The sequence below is a fragment of the Bidens hawaiensis genome, unplaced genomic scaffold (assembly GCF_021521415.1).
Source record: "Bidens hawaiensis isolate Kalapana, Puna unplaced genomic scaffold, B.hawaiensis_p1.1 tig00044727_1, whole genome shotgun sequence".
Classification (NCBI taxonomy): domain Eukaryota; kingdom Viridiplantae; phylum Streptophyta; class Magnoliopsida; order Asterales; family Asteraceae; genus Bidens; species Bidens hawaiensis.
This window is the reverse complement of record NW_027505904.1, coordinates 35,443-55,575: the sequence shown is the minus strand read 5'-3', so window position 1 is coordinate 55,575 and position 20,133 is coordinate 35,443. Positions and strand designations below refer to the sequence as shown.

Sequence of the window (20,133 nt, the reverse complement as noted above, 5' to 3'; positions counted from 1 at the left end):
AGAAGCTCAGCGCGAGGTAGACCCTCTGCGAGCAAATGATGAAGAAGATGTTTGGAGGCTATTCACTGATGGAGCCTCCAACAGCGAAGGGTCCGGCGCAGGCCTCAAACTGGTGGACCCTGATAATCATGAATATACTTATGCTATCAGGTTGGACTTCAAGAGTACCAACAATGAGGCTGAGTATGAAGCCCTGCTGGCTGGTCTGCGCATCGCGCGCAAGTTTGGGGTTAAAAGACTAGAGGCGCATGTTGATTCTTACTTGGTAGCTGCTCAGGTCAACGGCCTATATGACGCCAAGGAGAACACAATGCCTCTGTATCTAGAGCAGGCAAAAAAGCTCGTTGAGCAGTTTGACTTCTTCAGAATCATACACATCTAGCGCAGCGAAAACAAGTCCGCTGACGCGTTGAGTAAAATGGCATCCACTAATTTTGATCACTTTGGCAAAGATGTCAGGGTGGAGGTAATGAGCAGCCCGTCAGTGCAAACGCAATCGGTCCTTGTAATTCATACAACCCCTTCATCCTGGATAACTCCAATAATGGAATTCCTGAAGGAGGGGACGTTACCGGATGATCGCGCACAGGCGAGAAAGATAAGACACAAGGCGCAGAACTATGAACTACTTGATGGTACATTATATCGGCGCTCTTATCTTGGACCGCTCATGAAATGCCTGGATGCTGAAGAAGCAAGCTATGTGATTAGGGAGATTCATGAAGGAATCTGTGGAATACACGCTGGTCCGCGCATGGTGGTTGCCAAGGCAATGAGTTCAGGCTACTATTGGCCAGGCATGTACTTGGATGCGCTAAAAGAAATCCAAAAATGCAAGGCATGTCAGAGCTACGCGCCAAACACCATGCGTCCAAAGAACAACTTGATTCCAGTGACCTCCGCATGGCCTTTCCACAAATGGGCCATTGATATTGTGGGGCCCCTGCCGCAAGCGCAAGGGCGGGTGAAATTTTTGGTAGTGGCGATAGACTATTTCACAAAATGGGTTGAGGCCAAGCCACTAGCAAAAATCACAGCTGAGGCGATGAAGCAATTTATCTGGAGCCACATCATTTGCCGTTTTGGACTTCCTATGGAAATTGTGAGCGACAATGGAAAACAATTCACTGACAGGAAGATATCAAGCTGGCTCAAAGAATTGCACATCAACCAAATCTTCACGTCCGTCTACCACCCTCAGGGGAATGGCCAAGTGGAGCGCGCGAATCAAAGTTTGCTAAATGGGCTGAAGAAAAGGTTGGAGGGAGAATCCCATTCTTGGGTCGAAGAGTTACCTAATGTCCTGTGGGCGCACAGGACATTAAGCAAAACTAGCAATGGCGAATCCCCGTTCAGCCTAACCTATGGGACAGAGGCTATGATCCCAGCAGAAATTGGATGCCCATCCCATAGGGTACTCATGATGAGCAAAACTGATAACGAGCGCGAAAGAAGATTGGACCTTAACTTGCTTGAAGGGCGCAGAGAAACGGCTATCATTAATGAAGCCAGATACAAGAAAAAACTGGAAAAATATTATAATCAGCGCGTTAAAGAGTGCCACTTCAAGAAAAATGATTTTGTCCTTCGAAACAATGAAGCTAGTCGCGCAATACCCCCAGGAAAAATGTCCCCCAATTGGGAGGGACCTTATCAAATTTCAGAAGATTTGGGGAAAGGCGCGTACACTTTAAAAGATTTGAATGGAAAAAAAATACCGCGCGCGTGGAACGCGGCACAACTTAGAAAATGCTTCATGTAAAAAGTTCAAATTTGTAATCAAGGCTTTTAAGCCATCATGAATGATGATTCGCGCTATCTTTCAACATTTGTCGCGCTATCTTTCAATATTTGTTCTATAAACCTTTGCATACATGTTTCACGCTTCCTTTATTAATTTGGAGCAATATGACAACACTATATTGACTTCAAAACAAAATAAAACGAAGTAAAACATACATGCGCGAGCCTTAGCTCAAACGCGTTAACGAGTCTTAACTCTAAAACATCAGGGCCTTAGCCCAAACCTACGAGCCTTAGCTCAAACACGTTAATGAGTCTTAACTCTAAACACGTCAGGGCCTTAGCCCAAAACAAAGAGCCTTAGCTCAAAACACTCACAAACATCCATCTTACATCCCGCGCAGCTTGATCATAAAACTCCTTAAACGACTAAGGCAAAGTACATGCCATAACATAGTTGTTAAGGTCTCAGGTCGAGAGCGCGCGAAGAATCAAAGTGGATATCTGACTAACACATGCTGACATGTAATGGCTAAAACTCATACTTCCATGTAAAAACAGCGCGACTATGACGCGCGAAAATGGAATTGTGAAAAGTTATCGCGCATGTCAGCATAAACGAGATACTGCGAAACCACTTACAAAATAGGACTATGGTTAAGTGAATAATTTCCTTACAACCTTGTTCTTATTTTAACGTGCAACCATATCTTATATCTATACAAGCAAACATGAAGAGATGAATGGAAATGCACAAGATGAAAGAAGGAGAAAACAAGTTTCATTCCATTGCATTGAAATTTACAAGTATGATGAGTTACAAATTACAAGTACAAAAACAAAAAAATAAAAAAAAAATAAATATACAAAATTTGATGAAGGGCTTCTCAAGTCTCCACGTCGACGTCAGCCGCTTCATCACCCTCATCATCTCCCGCAGCATCTGGCGCGGTCTGCTCCTCATTCCCGAACTGACCATAGTCAAGTTCTTCCTCCTCATTGGAGTCTTCGATCACAACGGTGTCAGGAGCAGATTCTTTCGCCGCGCCAGAGCCGCTGGCAGGGGCAACATCCCCCGCGCCACCATCATCGCCACCAGCCCTCTCGCAATCATCAAGCAACTTCTTTAGCGCGCCGAGGTCGGGCTGGTCAGCAAGCGCAGCTATCTGTAAATCATTAGAAAAGTAATGAGTACAAAACACTTAGAAAAGTTAGTCAAGTAAAACTCATTAAGATCAAGGTACCTGCATAAGGATGGGGATGGGAGTATTCATATACTTTTCCCCCACCGCGGCCATGTCCGCGCAGGCCGCATCGCTCTTGTAAGGGTACTCGGATGGGTTCTTCCTCAACATGCCATACTCATACCCATCCGTAAACCCTTCAGCTCGGCCCACCAAACGCGCGGCGGCATTGCAGTCCATCACAAGGGCTTGAAACTCGGCGGAATATTTCATCGCCAAAGCGCAGCGAGCCATGCCCTGTGACACCAGCCATTGGCGATCCTGCGCGAGGCCAGCAACAGACGTCTCGAGGGCAGGAACCTGAGAGTTTAATAACTCAACAGTTTCCTTAGTCTTTTTTAGTTCCTCCTTATCAGACGCTGCTGCCGCCAAAATTTTTTCTTTCTCCGCCTGCGCAGCACCAAGTGCTTCCTGGCTAGACGCCGCCGTCGCCAAGGCCTCATCTCTATCGGCCTGCGCGGCCGCCAAATCCCTTTTCAGGCGCGCAACCTCGCTCTCCAGTGATGATTTCTCAGTGATACTCTGGACGATAGCTTGGTCACGCGCCTCGGCCTGCTGTTCCAAGACACGCACTCTGCGCGCGTACTTGGCAACTTCGGCCTCCGCCAACTGCTGCTTCTCCCGCGCAGCTTGGAGCTCATGCCCGCGCTTGATGTATGCGGTGTTGGCACTTGCTCGGTTTTCACTGAGCTCCGCCTGGAGTTTCTCAGCTCGCGCGCGAGCATCGGACAGGTTCCAGGCGGCCACCTTAGCCTCTCGCTGGGCTTCCACAAGAGCGTCGCGTACTTTAATATAATCACGACGAAGCTCTTGGGAAGCAGCGAAGAAAGCCGACCCAGCGAAAACATGGTCGTTCAGCAAGTCCGCGCGGGTGCGCTCCTCCTGATACCTCCTTTCAGTAGGAGGCACGGCATGAGCCCAGAAGTCCTCGCATACGCCCATGGATTGAAAGGAACTCTCTTCATTAATATTCCATCTCGGGCGGTAAACGTGGTCACCTTCCTGCAAAACACAAGAAAAGTTCTAAGTCATAAAACATACTTATATGGAGGTACGCGCAGCGGACCAACAAATCAATACATACCTGCGGGGATGAAGCAGGAAAGTCAGCGCCAGCCCCACCAGAAGTCTGCGCTGCGAACACTTGCGGCATCGCAGGGCTGGCGCGGTCTCCCAAGGAGTCTTCAACTTGAACCCCCTCGTCCTCCTCATCTTCTTCAACAGGCCTTTTCTCCTGCGACCTGGAAGGGACCAAACCAGCCTCGCGGGGAGGGCTGCGTGCAGGAGGAGGCGAGGGAGGTCTCGACGCCGCCAGTTCGGCGCGCAATACGGTTTCCTGCTCCTTGGTAATCCCAATAAGGGGAGACTCAGCACTAGCAGGAGCAGGACCAGAACCAGCGGCGCCGGCAGCGGCGCCAGGAGTATCACCAGCAACTGTTGCGCCAGCTACAACTCCTATGAACAAATAAACAAGGAAAAATGGTTTATGACTGACTCCAAAGGGAAAAATTCAGAAGACATATGTGCAAAACTTACCTTGGCGCAATTCTGTTCGCGCATCGAACATCGCCATAAAATCCATTCTACCCTTTTCAGAGGGTAGAACAGGGGACTTCGATGGAGTCCCCGGCGCAGCCGTGGCACCTTGTGGCGCCTGCGGCTGATCTGTTACCGTCGCTGCCTCTGCAAACATTTAAAGGAGCAAAGGTTTAATAACAATTCAGCCAGATGAAGATAAATAAAGTATACCTGTTGCAGGCGCGGCACTGCTTCTCTCTTCAGCCGCGCGAAAGGAGGAGGCGACGCCACCATACCTCAAGTGGACAGGAGGTCTGCCCACTCTCACAGGCAGAGAAGCTAAAGAAACCTTTGTGGTAAACACCTGGGTTTCCTTAGGTCCCTTCGTTTGAGCATGGGGATGAGCGACAGGGGTGTCATCTTTCTTCTGTTTCTTACTGGCCCCTGCGCCAGATTTCCCCTTAGCTTTGCGCTTTAGTAGGGGCGCCTCCTCTTCCTCCTCCTCCTCTTCCGCGAGCTCTAGCTCGTAGTTTTCAAGCGCATCTACAAAAACAACCAACACAACTGTTAATAAACTTGGATATTCTATAGGAATGAGCATAAGTGCGAAGGCTTACCAGGCGCGTCACTGTTAAAGTCAAATTCCAGATCCACTGGGATGAACATGTCATCGAAGCGATCTGGGAAACCAACTTCCCCAGCGCCAAGCGCGACGGAGCCACCCTCCACTTGTTCATCATAAGCGGCAAGGACATAATCCTTGGTGACTGCGCAAAAACAAATCAAGTGATATCAGCAAAAAAATTATGTTCGCGCAGAAAAAATAAATAAACCAATGAAATTAACTTACACAACCCGTCGACTTAGATAACGGGCTCAAGCGCGCTATCGGCCCAAAGCTTACTCATGCCGACCCCAACCAGCGCCTCCTCGCAAATTTTCTTCGCGGGGGATGGTTCGGCGGTCAGTTTCTTAACCCAGGCGCCAGTTGGGTTCTTGAGGACACCCTCATCCGCAGGCGCAGAAGTGATAGAGCGCATGGTCATACGGATGGGGATCACACCGGCCCTAATGTAAAAAAACCTCTCAGACCAGTCATGAAGGCTCTTGAATGAAACAGTGGAGCACTTCACCTTCTGACTGCGAGGAATAAAAGAGATCCAATTGTCTTGGATCTTGGCCTTATAAAAATACTGAAAGCGCCAGGAGTGGGTTCCTCGCGCTGGGATTTGCACATGAACTCAAAGTGAGTCACGCGCACGAGTCCAAACGGATGGACTTGGGATATATGAATCCCATAGAACTTCAGCAGTGCACCCACAAACCTTGTCATCGGGAGACGAAGGTTACAGTGGGTGAAAAAGTGGCTATATAGGGATATATAGCCGGCAGGCGGGTCCGCCGCCGTTTGCCCGGACCTAGGCAACATGCAGCCAAACAGGGTGGGAAAGCCCTGAGAGGTGATGAGGTTGTCGAGATCTGCCTGCTTCAATTTGCAGGGGATTTCATTCCACCTTTTGGTGGCCTTGGTCCTCCCTACTTCCTCCGATGTGGTCTCAACAACCTTCTTCCCCTTCCCCTTTTGCTTCAATGTCGACATCACCACAGATTTCACACGGCGTCTTCGAGAGGCAACAGAGGTGATTGAGGGGCTAGACGAGTCTGAACTATCAGACATACAACTGCAGCAGCAGATAATCAAGAAATCGAAAAGATGAAAACACTCAATTCAGAATATGAAAGGCAGAAACAAGAAAATTATCAACAATGAAGATGAAGATAAAAATTTCCTAAGGGCCTCCTTTTATAGGCCAAGGAGAGAGAAATGTGGCAGCTGATCGGATTTCACGCGCCCCCACTCGCGGGTCCAAGCCAACGAGGGCGCGACACGTGTCCCTAACACTGTTGAGGGGACATAAAATTGTAACCGACCTGCCACGGAGCAGAGACGCGCCCCCACTCGCAGGTGCTAACCAATGCGAGCGCGACACGTGTTCAAGACAGCTGTGTGAAGGGACGTGAAAGGCAACTGTAGCACCTCGAGCACACGAAACGTCTGACATGTTTACGGCGCACGTCACCACCAACTAACCACGTGTTTGGACCCTTCGTTTTCAACCAAATGGATAGAACTTCGCGCAACGATGGAAGCAACCAGGAAAACGACAAAACCCCATTAAAAGACAAAAATCAGTAAGTCTAATATCCATCTTACCGCGCTCGCGCGAGATAAGACACACATTAGACTGGGGGGGCTTGAAGAGGTATGTACCCGCCTCAACACCAAGCAAGGCGGGTCAACCCACAAGATAAAGACATTATGAAGGCACAAAGCCAAAACCTATGCGCATGGCGCATACAAAACATGCTCAGGCATCATATGCCCAGGCACACATATGCTCGCGCATCACATATGCGCGCAGCGCATCAGCGCGCGGCGCATATCACATGCTCGTGCATATCACATCTGCGCATGAAATATCTGCGCGTGAGAATAAAGAGAAGACCCCGCGCATCCTCAGGGTGAGCGCATATCATACGTGCACATAATCAACCTCGTCCTTATCCAAATCAGGATTAGGGCAACCTTGATTGTGCACATCAGACAACCTTCCAGAAGGTATCTTTTTAAGGAGAAAGAATATGCTGATGTTGATAGCTGCCGAATGAAAGGTCGACAACTCAGCATGACACATGTGTTACCACGTGATTACAACCAACGAGAAAGCGCCAGGTGTCCCGGAGGACACGTGGCGCAGTGCGATTGGAGGAAGCCAACGAGGTTGAGCCCAACCGGTGGTAACCCTAGCACTATAAATACAGCATCAACTCCACTTTGATGACACATTCACACTCAATCATTGACAGTTACAAGCAGTGATATCACATTCAATCATATTGAATTATATTCATTCACAGTCAGTTACAGAAAACACACAGTCACACAATCAAGAGTATTCAGCGATTCAGCAATACTCTTGAGATTCACTGACTCACACATTATTATCTTCTCCACAAAGATACTGATTCTCACGCCGGAGGGTTACCCCAAAGAGGACCCCTCTGTCCCTTTCTGAGGGGTAAGTAACGGCGTTGTTCATTTTGTAGGTGGAAGAACACGGATTCAGAGGAACCATCGGTGAAACAGTTTAATCATACCCGAGGAAAGTAGATCTGCTACCAGTGAGTAGATCCACGTTTCTTCAGAGGACTTATAAGTAACTATAAATCAATATCACTACCTTGTAGTTTTTTCATTATTCATGGTCGCTAATACTTTTATGGACGTCGCTTTTTGTAGGAATTATTTCTCATGTGGTTTTTGTTCATGCAAGATGTTGTTGACTTTATTTCTAGCGAAAATTCCAATTTGCCTCCCTATGATATATCGGCGGGAGATGGATTGACCATTGAAAAAGAATTTGCGCATTTTGCACACCTGTGTTTACTAGGCGGGTTTTTTTGGCTCCCTGCAGTGTTTATTATGATCAGAATGCTCCCTGCAGTGGTTAATAATTGGTTAAATGACTATTATACCCTTCATCTTCATCTTCATCTTCATCATTAACATTCAAACACATCAAGAACATAAACACAGAAAATCAAGAACCCTAACACAAACACAAACCCAAAAAATCAAGAACATCATCTTCGTCTAAGAACCCTAACCTATAAATCTTATACAAACACATAAATTAACATCATCATTCAAACACAAACTCATATCTTCATCTTCATCATTCATCTTCATCTTCTTCACCCACAACCCATCACCGCCGCCGTCACCACCTTTCCTTCGCCACACCATATCTTCATCTTCATCACCACCACCCATCTTCTTCACCCGCAACCCGTCACCGTCGCCATCGCAGTCACCGCCGCCGAAAATCGTATTCCGGTCATTAAACATTACAGCTGCCATCCTCTCATGCCTCTCTGCCAGAAAATTGGATTCCGGCCACCAGCTGCCGGAAAATCAGATTCCAGCCCTTTTCACATTTTCAACCTCCATCATCACATCACTACTCACCAAACACCACGCGCTACCATTCTTGCTCACCAAAGTGGCATCACCATATTTATTTTCAAATCTCATTCACACCTTAGATTTAGATCTATGCTTTTTTTGTTCAAATTCTTGTATAAAACCTATGGGTTTGGTGGTGGGAAGTTTTCCGGTGGACGACGACGACGGTGGCGACGGGGGAGGGATGAGAGAGTTGAGAAGATGATGATGATGGTTGAGATGATGATAATGATGATGATGAGCTGCTCTAGTATTATTATTATTATTATTATTATTACTATTATTGTTATTATTTTTTATTATTAGATATTATTATTATTATTTGTCTAATTACTAAAGTACCCTCAACCAGGGGCTCAATACACTCAACCAAGGGCTCATATTACAAAATTAACAAATACATTGTTACATAATGCGCAAATTTTTCAGTGGTCAATCCATCTCCTGTTGATATATCATAGGGAGGCAAATTGGAATTTTCTCATATTTCTATATATAAACACTATTAGTGTGATATTTCTTTTATCTCCTTATCGTTGTTCGACTATTACAATCCGTTCAGTGATGCATTCATGTAACTCGTGAAATATATGTAGACGTGTAGCTCTACTATAAAAGTCAAGAAGTGTAAGCGGTATATTGTCGTATTTATCTTTCATTTTTATCATGACATCAGTCATCCATATGTTTATTCCTTAATAATTACAACAACACTTTAAACTATATAGAAATAGTTGATTATGATTAACAATAATATAAGAATGAAAGACTCATGTTAGTCATAACGAAAGTTTATGTGTTAATATCGGCTATAAAATGTTTCGATATTTATGGTATTGATAAAATATTAAACAACTCAGTACATGTTTAGAGTATTCAATCAAGGTCCTTCACCCATTATTTACTAATTGTAGAAAGTACGAGATACTAAAGGTGATTAGAGGATAAAAAGTATTTGCTTTTATAGCAATATTCACTAATTTGTGCTAATTGTTGAGTCAATGAAGGACTTTGGGTTTATTCTCAATGTAGAAAATTCAACCTATCATTTTTGTTTTTGTTTGACCAACACTTCTAAAATGTGTGGTATTCATAAAAACTATGTTCGATTACTTACAAAACGTTTATTACTTGGACTCGGAATTCGGATCTAGGTGGTGACTTGGACCTAGTCGGTGGTCAACTCGAGACTGCTCAAGTACGCGACGATTACTCAAATTTAGGCGATTTTAAACATGTGTATGCTTAATTAACATGTGTTCGACTGACCTAGCAACGCCTAGTGAGTTCTGCAAATCTGCTATGGCTAAGGGGGAAGCTTGTACTGTGGCCCCAGGTGGCTTCGTTGTTTTTTTATTTGGTAGTGTAAATTTATGTGTTTCCGTCTGAAAATTTTTTTTTTAGTGTAGATTACTCTTTCTCATCCGGAAAATTTGAGCCCGACCACCCTGGTTTATGAATTGTTTATACATGTTGAGTCCGGTCACCCCAGTGTTTTCGTTCAAGCCTCGCCACTAACTGTGACCGTGAATTACATAAATGTGATTAGGGGTGTCAATCGTGTCAGGTTGGCGTGTTGCAGGTTGATGGGTTTCGGGTTGGAGGGTTAGCGTGTTGAGATTCTTCAACCCTAAACCCGTATTTTATTCGTGTCGGGTCGTGTCGTGTCGACCAATTTAAATTCGTGTCGTGTTCGGGTCAACCCGTTTTACGTTCATATACGAATATGATTAAAAATTATTGACTTAGTAATATACTAAACAATCAATTACTCTTATTCATATAAAACCTGTTAATAATTTGTGATAAATCTAATTGTTTTTTGTGTATTTATCTCTCATTCTCTATTAACAAACCTAGTTTAACATATTTAGCTCAAGATAAGAACAAACGAATGCAATAACTAGAAAATATACCGTTAGAACTTAGAAAATGAAGTTATTAGAAAATTAAAAAGTAGATAAAAGTAGTGTAAAAACAAAATATTTTACTTTTAAAAGTTAATTGATACATGAAAAATTAACAAACTAAGTATTTAACTATAAAATTTAAAACATTTATCTCTAAGATAAAAAATATTATATTCTCCAAAATTGTTAAACGGGTTAACATGTCAACCCATTTTTTAACGGGTCGGGTTTGGGTTAACCTGCTTTTTAAACATGTTAGGTTCGAGTTAACCTTTTAAAAATATGGGTCATGTCAGTTAATCCAAAACATATATTCACGTTGCATTAAAACTTTGATGATAGAAAACCTAAAAGAATAGTATCAAACTAATCCTTGCCCAATGCACGCACGTGTGGCACTTCATCTCGCACGTGCCATCCATATCCCAACAAACTCAACCCACAAAATTAACCGCTTCCATCACCAAGTCAAGCCAGAGACCCCACTTATCCACGTGGCACACCACTTAATATATAACAACATAACACATCCCATTATCCACGTGGCACACCACACAATACTTATTACACTCTCTTTATCCACACCCCTAACAAACTCTTTAAACACATTATAATTCTTCATTCATAATATTATTCATACACACACACATACATATTAATACATATATACAATTATACATTAATAATTTTGTTATATAAATGGCGACGCCGTTGACAGAATTGCAACGGCGAGACGTGGTAATGGCGTCAGCGGCGGCGACGGTGAACCGGATTGATAGTAACGAACCGTCACCGGTTCATATATTCCTGTACTTTCATAAAGCTATCCGGTCCGAGCTGGATCTGTTACATCGATCGGCTATGGATTTTGCGACTAATTCGCATGTGGAAATTGAGCCGTTGCTGAAACGGTATCGTTTTCTAAGGTCGATTTATAAGCATCACTGTAATGCGGAGGATGAGGTGTGTGTGTAATTGTTCATGATTTATTGGATTATATATTTATATATACTGTATTATATATTTATTATGTAGGAGACCTAAGTAAACATGAAATTAGATGATACACTAATGATAGAGCTGCTGATAATAATTGAATTCTGATTTAATTGATGATCAATTTAGTAGGGTGAATTAGAAAGGTATCTGATGTAGATGACAGTTAAATTTTATCATTATTATTATTATTTGTTATTTTTTTGAACGGCTAGATGATACTTTAAGTAGGATATTAATCTGATTTAACTAATGATCAGTTAGTAGGGAGAAATGTATTATGTTTAGGAGTTTAGAAACAATAACAGGAAGTGAATCATATCTGTTGAAGATGATTATTATTATTATTGTTATTATTTATTTGTTATTTTTTGAATATTTTTTGAACGGGCTAGATGATACTTTAAGTAGGATATTAATCTGATTTAACTGATGATTAGTTAGTAGGGAGAAAAGTATTATGTTTAGAAGCAGTTTAGAAATTATAATAGGAAGTGAATCATATCTGTTGAAGATGATACTTAATTATTTTATTATTAATATTATTATTATTTTTGTTATTTGTAAAATTTTCAAAATTTATCATTATTATTAGGTTTATTGGATTTTAACAATCCTTATTGAATGATATTGGCCGGTAATAATTCATATTCATTTTATAGCCCGGTGGTCCCAATTTTAAAAAAGTTGGCCTCCAATGGTCCCCCGTTAAAAAGGACTTAACGTCATTATACTTTTTTCCGAATTTCAAACGAATATTTTAGGGCTTTTGATCGAAGGATGAAACGAGTCGATTGGTGTAAAAGTTAGCTCGAAACGTTGATCCAAACGGCTTGATTTTTGTTAATTGTAAGTTCAAAGACCCGAATTGAAGCATTGTTTCTTCGTTTTGGAGCGTCGTTTCGAACTAAGTTTTACATTAGTCGACTCATATTCTCCTTCCGCTCAAAAGCCCTAAGACATTCGTTTGAAATTCGGAAAAAAGTATAACGACGTTAAGTCCTTTTTAACGGGGGACCATTGGAGGCCAAATTTTTTAAATTTGGGACCACCAATGGCGTGTAAAATGAATATGAATTAGTATCGGCCAATACCATTCAATAGGGATTATTAAAATCCAATAAACCTTATTATTATTATTATTTGTAAATTTTTTTGAATGGCTAGATGATAGGAGGATATTAATCTGATCTAATCTGGTGATTAGTTACTAGGGAGAAAAGTAAATGTAATTATGCTCAGAAGCAGCTGAAGACAATAATAGGAAGTGAATCCTATCTGTTGAAGATAGTACTTTAAGTAGGATATTAATCTGATTAATTTGATGACCAGTTAGTAGGGAGAAAAGTATTCTTTTCCGAAGCAGCTGGAAATGATAATATGAAGTGAATTGTGAATCATATCGGTTGAAGATGATACTTTAAGTAGGATATTAATATGATTTAATTGATGATCAGTTAGTAGGGAGAAAATTATTATGTTCCGAAGCAGCTCAGAAACAATTATAGGAAGTGAATCATATCGGTTGAAGGTGATACTTCAAGTAGGATATTAATCTGATTTAATTTATAGTTAGTAGGGGGGAAATATTACGTTCAGAAGCAGCTTTGAAACAGGAAGTGAATCGTATCTGTTGAAGATGATACTTTAAGTAGGATATTAATCTGAGTTGTTAATACCGTATAATGAACTTAATCTGATTATTTTTGGATTGGCAGGTTATTTTTCCGGCTCTCGATATCCGCGTCAAGAACGTAGCGCGAACTTATTCTCTCGAACACGAGGGCGAAAGTGTCATTTTTGATCAACTCTTTGCATTACTTGATTCAAATATGCAAAATAAAGAAAGCTTTAGAAGAGAGTTAGCATCCTGTACAGGTGCTCTTCAAACATCAATCAGTCAACACATGTCCAAGGAAGAAGAACAGGTAATTCTGTTTAACAACTACTTTTATTATAATAGTTTGATAATAATTAATTGCTTTTCATAATTTTGTAGGTCATACCCTTGCTTGTTGAAAAATTCTCATTTGAAGAACAAGCTTCATTAGTTTGGCAGTTTTTGTGCAGCATTCCCGTTAATATGATGGCAGAGTTTCTTCCATGGCTTTCTGCTTCTGTATCTTCTGATGAACGCCAAGAAATGCGTAGCAGTTTATGCAGAGTAATTCCAGAAGAAACACTTCTTCAACAGGTAATATTTTTTAACATTAAAGATTATATATTTATATTTATATTTATTCATGTCTGACATATTATACATTCGTGTAATCAAAGATCATATTCACATGGATGGATGGTGTCAATATCTTCAAGAAACGCAAAAATCTAGAAGATAATGGCACATATCAGTGCCCGTGTTCATCTTCCCAACTCATTAAACGAGAATCTTCACCTCTTGATCGGCCCGTTGATGAAATATTACACTGGCACAAAGCTATAAAAAAGGAATTAATTGATATAGCTGAAGCCGCTAGAAGTATACAGTTATCAGGAGATTTTTCAGATCTATCTTCATTTAATAAACGGCTTCAATTTATTGCAGAAGTTTGCATATTCCATAGGTATTGCGATTTGCAATATAACGTAATGTTGTTGATGTTACATCTGAATTGGTATTAATTTGTTTCACACTTTGGGTGCAGTATTGCAGAAGATAAAGTTATATTCCCTGCTTTCGATACTGAGTTGTCATTCACGCAAGAGCACGCGGAAGAAGAGAGTGAATTTGAAAAAATTAGATTCTTGATTGAAAGCATTGAAAATGATGGAGCAAATTCATCTTCATCTGAATTTTGTTCTAAACTGTGCTCACATGCTGATCATATTATGGCTATTATTGGTAACCACTTCAAAAATGAAGAACTTCAGGTGAGCTGGCAAATAAAATGACACATTTTCTTGGAATTTAGTATTTATCACAAGGCTTATTTAAGTAAAAATCACATATATAGGTTCTCCCACTCGCACACAAGCATTTTAGTCCCAAAAAGCAACGAGAGCTTTTATACGAAAGCTTATGTGTGATGCCTTTAAGGTTAATTGAGTGTGTGTTACCGTGGTTGGTGGGATCACTCTCCGAAGATGAAGCAAAATCATTTCTTCATAATATGCATATGGCAGGTTTGTCTATTGTCTTTCAAAGTTTTCAAAATAACAATTTTGTTCGATTTAACCGAACAAACGATCATATATAGACAACTAAACGGACACGGTTTTCTTGTTTGTGTTTGTTTGTTAAGAAAATTAGCGTGTTCATGTTCGTTTGTTAAAAGTATAAACGAACGTAAATGAATGAACATAGTTGAACATAAATGAACGAACATAACCGGACGAACACCACTTTAAAGTAAACGTAAACATCAATATAGTGGGTCTGAAAACTAATAGAACCAGACTAAATTGTAATTGGTGATATTTTAATTTCATAAAATTAAACTAAACTAGTTTGTAATGAGCCTAAATATTTTAAATGAATATATAAATGATCTAACTTAAACAAATGTGAACTTACGGACAAAAATGAACATTCACGCATGAATATAAACGGACGTTCACAAACATAAATGACCGCACGAGATACGTGTTCATGTTCCTCATTTAACTAAATAAATTTTCTTGTTGATCATGTTCGTTCGCTTATTCGAATATCAACGAACGTTCACAAACATAAGTGACTGCACGAGATACGTGTTCATGTTCCTCGTTTAACTAAATAAATTTTCTTTTTGATCATGTTTGTTTGCTTATTAAATAAATGAACATAATGAACTTCCTGCCGAACAGTTCAAGAACAGTTTTGCTGAAAGTTCGTTTCGTTTATAGGCCTATTAATAATTTAATTATAATATTCATTTGTATGTTCTTTGTTGCTAATCTAATATGGTGTTTTGGTTAGCCCCGGCTTCGGATACCGCACTTGTGACACTCTTTTCGGGTTGGGCTTGCAAAGGCCGACCTCATGAATCATGTTTATCTTCCGGTGCAACTGGTTGCTGTCCCGCAAACGTGTTTCTTGAACAAAACGACGGGTTGGGCCCACGTTCCTGTCCCTGCAACCTTCCAACCAAACGGGCCAATTCAACTTCACGAAAAGAAAGCAACGGGTGTGTTCCTGGGCTAGGAATGGATAGTAACAAACTGAAAACGGGCCACACGAAATCTTTACGGGCTTTATCTTTTGGCCCATCTTCTCCTTCATCAAGTTCAAATCTTTTTAACTGGGAAACGGGCATAAGTTTAATCGAAGAGGGTACGGGTCTACCTATCGACACAATTTTTAAATTTCACAAAGCCATTCGAAAAGACTTGGAGTTTTTAGACGTTGAATCGGGCAAATTAACCGAGTCAAATGAGAGTTTTTTACACCAGTTTAATGGTCGGTTTCGTTTACTATGGGGTTTGTATCGAGCCCACAGTAACGCGGAAGACGATATCGTGTTCCCTGCATTAGAATCCAAAGAAACATTACATAATGTGAGTCACTCGTATACGTTAGACCACAAGCTAGAAGAAAACCTTTTTAAGGATATATCAACCTCACTCATTGAACTGTTTGAACTTCATGACAAAAACAATAATAATAGTTTGAGAACTTATACTGAGCTGGCGACTAAGATTCAGGGGATGTGTAAGTCAATCAGAGTGACGTTAGATCGACATATTTTGCTTGAAGAGCGTGAATTATGGCCTTTGTTTGATAGACATTTTTCGGTTGATGAGCAACATAAGCTTGTAGGTCGGATCATTGGGACCACGGGTGCTGAGGTATTGCAGTCGATGTTGCCATGGGTGACATCTGTACTTACTCAAGAAGAACAGAACACAATGATGGACACGTGGAAGCAAGCTACCAAAAATACTATGTTTACAGAGTGGTTAAATGAATGGTGGGAAGGATCTTCTAGTTCTGTAGATGCATCCTCATCATCATCAGATAAAAATATTTCACAAGGTTAGTTATTATTATGATGACCTGGCAGAGTGGCAGCTGACATGTATGTAACTTTGACCCGTTGACTTTTTTATGTGGCACTTGAAACCTGGTTTCTGCATTTTTTTTTGTAATTTTTTAGGGGCTAATTGCATAAAAACCATCAAATTATATTTAAAAATGATGACCTGGCGGCTGACGTTTATGCAACTTTGACCAGTTGATATTTTTTTAACTTTTTATGGGCTAATTGTTTAAAAACCTACAAATTAATCTAAAAAGTTATGACATGGCAGCTGACATGTATGTAACTCTGACCAGTTGGCTTTTTTTATGTGACACTTGAAACCTGGTTATCTTTAATTATTACCTTATATTAAAGGAAATCAAATTATTAGCCTTTTGTAGGGGTCAACTTAGTTTCATGTTGACTTTCTAAATCCAAGTAATTTATTTTTTCTAATATGCTATTTCTTTTAATTCATTTAGGTTCTGAATCACATGAAGTTTTAGATCCAAACAGGTACACCTTCAAGCCCGGGTGGAAAGATATCTTCCGGATGAATCAAACGGAGCTCGAGTCAGAAATAAGAAAAGTTTCTAGGGATCCAACTCTTGACCCGAGAGGGAAGGATTATCTCATGCAAAACCTTATGACCAGGTGTGTTTCTTATTCTACTTATTTTAATGTAAAATAAATAAATTTAACATTCTTGCCGACTGACTAAATCAATGGTCAATGTAGTGGTTGGTTAGCTGCCCAACAGAAATTAACTCAAGGAAGAAAAAACGACACGTCAGATAATGAAGGTCTACATGGACGCTCACCTTCATTTCGCGACGCGGATAAACAAATATTCGGTTGCGAACATTATAAACGCAACTGCAAGCTTCGTGCAGTTTGTTGTCAAAAGCTATTCGCATGCAGATTCTGTCATGATAATGTCAGTGACCATACAATGGACAGGTATTATAATATATATAAAACACTTTGGTTCAATAAACAACATATCAATATAGTTATTTATTTATTTGTTTATGATATTAGGAAAGCTACAACTGAAATGATGTGTATGAACTGCTTGAAAGTTCAACCCGTGGGACCCGTTTGCACAACTCCATCTTGCAATGGACTATCTATGGCGAAATATTATTGTAGCTATTGCAAATTCTTTGATGATGAAAGGGATGTATATCATTGCCCGTTTTGTAATTTATGTCGGCTTGGAAAAGGGCTCGGGGTTGACTTTTTTCATTGTATGACGTGTAACTATTGCCTGGCGATAAAGTTAGCTGATCATAAGTGTAGGGAGAAAGGCTTGGAAACAAACTGCCCTATTTGCTGTGATTTTTTGTTTACTTCAAGTGCAGCCGTTAGAGCACTCCCTTGTGGTCATTTTATGCACTCTGCTTGCTTCCAGGTGGCACAATCTTACATTATTAATATTATTATTATTAATTTATTTTCAAAACTTGTTATGCTGAATTATTGCATTTTACTTCCGACAGGCGTATGCTCATACACACTACATCTGTCCGATATGCAGCAAATCCATGGGAGATATGTCGGTAAGTAGGCCTGTAAACGAACTGAATGTTCAGTGAACCATTCATTTATACCTCGTTCGTCATTTATTTTTTCTCGCTTATGTTCATTATTCGTTAGTTTATGTTTATTTAAGTTCGTTCGTTTATTTTCTTTCATTGATGTTTGTGAAGCTTGATGTTTGTTGGAACATGAACATATGTCTCATTCGTTATGCTCGTGTACGTTTGCTTTCATTCGTTGATTTACGCTCGTTTATTTTCGTTCGTTTATGTTCGTTAGTTTATATATTCATTTAATCATTTAGGCTCATTACAACTTAGTTTACTTTTATGTAATTATAATATTACTTTAAAAGTTACGTTTATTTTTATTCAATTTTTAGGTGCAACCTATTGACGTGTTCACATTTACTTTTAATTGGTGTTCGTTCGGTTATATTCGTGTATCCGTGTTCAGTTATGTTTGTTTGTGTTCGTTTACGTTTGTGAATCGTTCGTTTATACTAATTAACAAACAAACATAAAAAACACAAACACACTTTTTTTAACGAATGAACACAAAAATAAAACCTCGTTCGTTTAATTGTTTTGTGTTTGATCTTTGTTCGGTTAAAGTTAAACGAATGAACACAACATGCCCGTTCATGTTTGTGTTCGTTCGGTTCGTTTGCAAATGATCAGCAATTACTTTTGTTTATTTACTTATTTTTGTATTAAATAGTGAAGTTTTTGAAAAATGTTATGTATTTGCAGGTGTATTTTGGTATGCTTGATGCTTTAATGTCTTCTGAGGTGCTTCCAGGCGACTTTAGAGACCGCCGTCATGTAAATATTTTACTTCTATATCTTTTTAACGCGTTTATTTTAAATTCGACTAACGTTGAGTTTAAATTATCCAGGATATATTATGCAACGACTGCGATACAAAGGGAAGTGCTCCTTTTCACTGGCTTTACCACAAATGTGGATGTTGTGGATCATACAACACTAGAGTAATCAAGGTTGATCCGGTTTCGGTTTTTTCAAACTAAACGGTGAAATTGTGTAAATATAGTTAATGTGAGGGCGTACATTGCAATATATCATTTTATTGCTACGTGTAGCATTCGTGTTTCATATCTAATTAAACTCGAAGGTATATCGAAACCACATCCATCGTTCAGTATGTTAAATGTATTTCATTTAGCGCTTGATATATGTATTGAAAGGTAGAAAGAAAGTACGTAAATTGTTAAAGCAAAACGTATTAAAAATTACGCGTGTACGGTTTTCGTGATTCTCAACTTAATATATTTAACTTTATTACTATTCTAAGAGATATTTCTTATGAAATATAAATTAATTACTTCAATATATATTTGTGCACTAAAAGTTGAAATACAAAAACCACTAAACAAGCATACAAATGGTAAACATAGAGGTGAAAAAAAAACCCGAACCTGGAACTTGACTTGAAAAAAAAAACCAGGAATCGGTATTTTATATACCTGGGTTTTTAATACCCGAACCGTACGCGACTCTACCCGTAGGGTATGGATAGGGTATGCATTTTAGTACCAGAACCCGTACCCGAACCGGACCCGATTTGTACCAGGTTATACCCGAAAACTCGAACCGGTTCCATACCTGAAGCCGGGTTTCTCCAATAATCAAAACTAGGTTTTTCAAATACCCGATCTATACCCGAAAAATACCTAAAAAAACCCGAAAATCCCCTAACAAGTGCGACCACTTAAAAAATCCAATTTATATCCGAAAAACACCCGGAAAAAAGTCCGAAAAAACTGAAAATAGAGTTTTTTCACTACCCGGAAATAGGATATTCAAATGTCCGGTTCTATACCCGACCCGAACCCGATGCTTAGGGTATGGTTTTTAGAGACAATACCCGGACCCGAACCCGAACTCGACCCGATTATTGCAAATACCTGATTTTTCAATACTCGGTTATACCCGAACCCGGTTCCATATCCGAAACCGGGTATTCAGAAAACCCGATTTGTGCTACTCTACACCCAAGGGCTAGTGGGCTTCAAGGCAAAGCCCAGTATAATAAGTCATTATAACATTATAACATAGAACCAAGTTACATTAATTGACATGTATATATAAAGAATGATTAGCTTTTTGTAGATTTTTTTACCAATTTTTATAAAATCATTCATCTCCATATATTTTAGATGCAAGTGCATATATTATTATTATTAGTTTAGC

At 40.0% G+C, this 20,133-nt stretch overlaps 1 protein-coding gene across 2 annotated transcripts; it reads left to right on the top strand.

Annotated features, from left to right (window-relative positions):
- The first annotated feature begins 11,141 nt into the window (after positions 1 to 11,141).
- On the top strand, positions 11,142 to 19,036 carry LOC143615855 (zinc finger protein BRUTUS-like). 2 transcript variants are annotated; one of them, XM_077088864.1, is made up of 13 exons: positions 11,142 to 11,405; positions 13,157 to 13,366; positions 13,438 to 13,632; positions 13,716 to 14,002; positions 14,084 to 14,309; positions 14,393 to 14,561; positions 15,337 to 16,392; positions 16,861 to 17,032; positions 17,117 to 17,338; positions 17,420 to 17,792; positions 17,881 to 17,940; positions 18,673 to 18,744; positions 18,819 to 19,036. In XM_077088864.1, exons 1-13 carry the CDS (start codon positions 11,142 to 11,144, stop codon positions 18,948 to 18,950), a joined length of 3,438 nt encoding a protein of 1,145 aa, XP_076944979.1. In that variant the 3' UTR covers positions 18,951 to 19,036. The 2 variants fall into 2 exon arrangements, with proteins under 2 accessions (XP_076944979.1, XP_076944980.1); XM_077088865.1 differs by lacking the exon at positions 11,142 to 11,405 and adding an exon at positions 12,838 to 12,969 and having other exon boundaries at positions 13,078 to 13,366; positions 18,819 to 19,030.
- Positions 19,037 to 20,133: the final 1,097 nt, after the last annotated feature.

Coding starts and splice junctions, on each gene's coding strand:
- LOC143615855 (XM_077088864.1), top strand. CDS start 11,142: ATGGCGACGCCGTTGACAGAATTGCAACGGCGAGACGTGGTAATGGCG. Junction 14,003..14,083: donor GAAGTTTGCATATTCCATAG/GTATTGCGATTT, acceptor CTTTGGGTGCAG/TATTGCAGAAGATAAAGTTA. Junction 17,033..17,116: donor ATGCAAAACCTTATGACCAG/GTGTGTTTCTTA, acceptor TGGTCAATGTAG/TGGTTGGTTAGCTGCCCAAC.